This window comes from Montipora capricornis, chromosome 8, assembly GCF_036669925.1.
Source record: "Montipora capricornis isolate CH-2021 chromosome 8, ASM3666992v2, whole genome shotgun sequence".
NCBI classification, from domain to species: domain Eukaryota; kingdom Metazoa; phylum Cnidaria; class Anthozoa; order Scleractinia; family Acroporidae; genus Montipora; species Montipora capricornis.
The window spans coordinates 50,759,202-50,763,686 of NC_090890.1; the positions used below are offsets into that span (position 1 = coordinate 50,759,202).

General features: G+C 41.6%; 1 protein-coding gene across 1 annotated transcript in view; it reads left to right on the forward strand.

Moving 5' to 3' along the window:
* The window catches only part of LOC138060649 (uncharacterized), a 2,724-nt gene extending 251 nt beyond the window's left edge, over positions 1 to 2,473 (forward strand). Inside the window, exon 1 of the mRNA XM_068906484.1 lies at positions 1 to 2,473. This exon is cut by the window's left edge and continues 251 nt beyond it. Within this exon, the coding sequence (XP_068762585.1) occupies positions 326 to 1,066 (741 nt within the window). The 5' untranslated portion in view covers positions 1 to 325 and the 3' untranslated portion in view covers positions 1,067 to 2,473.
* The last annotated feature ends 2,012 nt before the right edge of the window (positions 2,474 to 4,485 follow it).

The window sequence follows — 4,485 nt, forward strand, 5'->3', positions numbered from 1 at the left end:
TTGCTCTTACAAATAATGACCTCCTAGTTGAACAGATAGTGGTGAGGCCTAAGGCTTTTGATTCAGACCATCATCCCCTTACCTCAGGAAAACACCTGTTTCGTCGTATGAACGTGTGAGCCAAAGGGCCTCTCCTGGCACGACTTCTGGGTGACCCCTTAAATAGTCTTAATGACCCCCGACTTGAAAAAATTGCCTGGAACGCTGCAGTTCAATTCCATCTAACTCAGTCCCTTCTGTTTTTGAGTAACACGTACGACAGGCAACCCAGTGTACGCTCATGGAGCGTCTAGTTAGCATTTTGTTTTGAACAAAACAAAGGGAAATGCAAATTATTCCCCTGAACCTCGACTCTCTTCCTTTGTTGCTGCACAGTTCGAAACTAGCCTATTCAACAATGTACATGTTCTGCTGTAAGCTGAAGATTTTCTATTACCTCATGTTGATTGCATATCAAGGATCCGACGTTTATTTTGATTGGTCTGGTTATCGCGACAAGACAGTTTTTGGAAGTTTGATTTCGACAGACAATATTGTTATCGAGCTCCTCTTTTTTTTCAGTTGTTTTACCGGTACTATTTTCAGCATAATCATGATCGTGGCGTACGGATATTACATCAAGTACCACTGGTATTGCATTAACCATGCAAGCTACCGATCCGCCAGGCTTTCAGAGGGTGAATATTCGATTTTCAGCGATCGTGGATGTGACAAGAAATGCAACCGCACATTCGTCACCCTTGAATTATGGGTCTCAGTTCTGGAACTTCTTGGTAAGGATGACATTCAAAGCGGCATATTATTTTGGATTTACAACTCGCACCTTGTCACTACCACACCCAGCTGGCACTTCATTGCCGTTAACGCCTGCAGCGTCGGAGCACACTTAAAGCTTGGCATATGTTTCATGACAAAATTTTGTGGATGTGGTGCAGGCGAGGACCCTTGTGACGAGGATTCGTGTGCCAAGAGCTTGGCCTGTGTGATTGGATTCATCGGCTCAGTTGTTTTCTTAGGCTTAACCGTCGTGTCCCTGGTGGACGCTGTAAAGCTTTTGCCTTCTTGAGAACTCTAAACGTCACAAGAAATTAAGGCTTTTCGGATAAAGAAATGAACTACAGTAGGTTGACTGGATCATGACTGTGTTGTTCAACCATTTAACGCCGCTTTATACTCTGATATCGCTTTTTGTATCCATCTCTAAGGGATCGCGCGCCATATCTAAAGACCATTAGAAACTCTGGACTGAGTATTTCATGTTTATAAAATACTGACACCAGGGTTACAACTCTACTGTACGATTTAGACTTCGTAGCGTTTCCGGGAAGTGGCCCGCTTTCTGGGAAGTAATTAATTATTCATGAACACCAAGGAGTATTTAATATGCAATACATGAATAGTCACTGTGTAGTGATTTTTTTTTCTTTTCTTAGTGAAATTAGTATGTTTATATACTTTCTTTTTTGTAGTCCTAGCTAATTTTTAAAATAAGGACCCGACGAAATGTTTTAAACGTGTGGGAATGAGTGAAAAAAAGTGTCATTGGTGTTACATCGAACGGTCGGTACACTGAGATTGGTTTCCCTAACCCCTACGCCGAAGGCCATAGAATCTTCTTCATTGTGTAAGATTTCGCGACATAGAGAATGAAAGATTCTCTGTTACATACTCACGTTGTCGTCAAAACCTAAAATTTCGTGATTTCACGTCGTCGTCATCCAGAGAACCGCAAAAATATGAGCTAAAATCCGTGCCGTACGTGCAGCACGATTAATTATGCTCTTTTAACAAATGATATCACTGTTTTGTGGCGTTTTCCTCGACGTCGTCGTCGTAGATCTTAGGGTGATTCACTGGTTTTGCATTGCGCAACCCCACTGCGCATAATTTCTTGGGTCATCACATTGATAAAATGGCGGATTTTCACTGCTTAATCTGTCAAGGAATGATTATTTTCTCCTGAACAAGCAAGGCGACCCCCTTTTTTTAATGGTGTTATGTACTCGTAATATGTACACGGAAAACACATTTTAAGGAGAAAAAAAGTTGGATAGTAGAAGTTGTAGTATTTACATATAAATGAAGTGAAAACTGCATTTGGAGTCAGACACTGAGTGTGAGTTGATGATGTAGAAGACCAATTTGCTTACATTTTTCTGCAAGATCGAGCAATTTGAAATCCCTTTACTGAAAGATTTTGGACCGGCCAAACAAGTAGGCTCAAGTTTTCAGTAATATTCAGTAGCTCCGGTTGATTAAGTTTCGAACGCTTCTCGCGTAATTAATTCGGAAAAAAACACTTAAAATAAAGGGCACGCAGTGCGAAAACAAGCACGGTAACCACATATTTTTACTGCATTTTTAAAATGTCCTGTGCATGAATATCAATTTTGCCAAGTTTGACAGAAATCCGGATTGTGCGTCATTTCCAAGGGAATTACCTTAAGCTCCCTAATGTTGAGTAAAAGCGTGCGCACTAATCGGTTTGTCAGTGACGTATCATGTCCGTATCAATAGTAACAACTGCGGCTGCAGCCTGAGACTGAATACAAGGCCTCTCGTGCGATCGTGAGCTTTGTTGAATAAAACGTTTATGATGCGTTGAAACCACTTTCCCACCAGCGGTCAACATCGTTTAATAACTTTCATTAGAAAACAGTCCTATGAAAATACGTGCGCTGATTGGTTAAAGATCGTGTTTCTATAACTCGATGGAGACACAGAACCGTAGCACGAGCTGTTGACGTAGTGGTGGCGCGAGCAAAGAGAATTTACATTTTGATAATTAGAGTTAACAAGTTGTTTTCCTTTTCCTCGTCGCGTTTTTTTCTAAAAGAAATAGAAAACATGTACTCCGTGTTTCTATCGAGTTAAAGAAACACTCGTGAAAGTTTGGGAGAACTCGAAAAAGCCGTTTCTCGTTCTCCCAAACTTTCACTCGTGTTTCTATAACTGGATAGAAACACGGGACATGTTTTCTATTTCTTAAATATCATTCAACAAAATCAAAGGGATGTTGAAGCAGATGTTATAACCGTTTGCCCTGACTTTAGCACTATCGCAAGTATTTCGCGATTATTCCGTCTTGCTCACGTTGTGCAAAACGGGAAAAAACTGCTCTGTAACTGGATGAATACGAACGGTGTTACAGTAAAAGCTAAAAAAAGAATGGATGATTTTTATATGCTCATGTCGCATGGTTTCTATGGGTAGAAAACTAGCACTTCACATCACCCTCTAATAGTTAAGTCTGTTGAAATGTAAGTGCTACACGGCCAACGTTTGCAAAAACGTAACCCTTCCTGGTACTTGTACATATTCATTGCCGTGACATTGACATCTTAAATTCCCACAAGCTGCTCCCGTCTGACCTCGTAGCTCAGTCGGTAGAGCAGCGGTGATCTAACCCGAAGGTCGTGGGTTCAATTACTACCCTTGTCAGAGTTTTTCTCTGTCCTTTCGTGGCCGCATTTCCATTAGTAGGGCTAATGCTTACATGGTTTATTTGAATATAAAACTAGCACTTCACATCACCCTCTAATAGTTAAGTCAGTCGATGAGATTTAGCCCGGAGAGTGGATGAGAGTTCCTGGCCAAACGAGAGCGAGACGTTTACCTCTCTTCAACTCTCATCAATTCTCGCTCTCATTTGACCAGGGCTTAGTAGTTTCATTTATCACGTTACAAAACTTAATGCACAAAGAGCATGAATTAAGATTAAAAAGGGTTGACATGCATGACCAACTTATCCGGCGGGCCGTATTTTATAGCACGACCTGGGGATCGTTTCTCGAATGTTCCGAAAACTTCACGCGTCCGAAAAGCTACTTCCGAAACTGCCATCCACTCATTTTGATAGGCTGGTCTTTGAACATGTTTTCAAGGTAACAAAAAGCAAAATGATTGTGGAGTTTGCTGGCGAAAAAGCTTTCCATCTTTTTTAAGAAATGAAGGAAACTGTGACACCCGAAAAGGGCCCGAAAGGTTCCGGGACTGTCGAGAAACGCAGCGCGCTTCTCCGCTCGATTCTATTAACACTACCCAATTGCAAGGTCAAATCCCACCCGGGTCTTTTCCAAGGTATCGTGGGGAAGCAAGTTTACTAGCTCCTTGTTGTTTGTGAAAAACATATCACACTTCACAGAAGGCCTTGACTCGCTTGACTGGATTAAAAAGGAAATCAGAGGGGCAGATATGTGGTATTTATGGCCGACTGGGTGGGTAAACTGGATAGCATTGAATAATATTGGGGTCTCTTTCTGGTTCCTTGTGGAAGTGTCTGTTTATCTCACTGCATGGTTGGCAGGCTTTTGTCAGCAATATTTAGTTACAAGTAACCAGGTGGGAAACTCGAGCCCTTTTATATGGGCACCTCAAAAATGGTAAACGTGCAGCAATCAACAATCGAGTTATTGATGCACGCGTGGAGCGCATCTATATGTATATGTTCCATGTTACATCTACATGTTCTTAGCATGCCGGCTC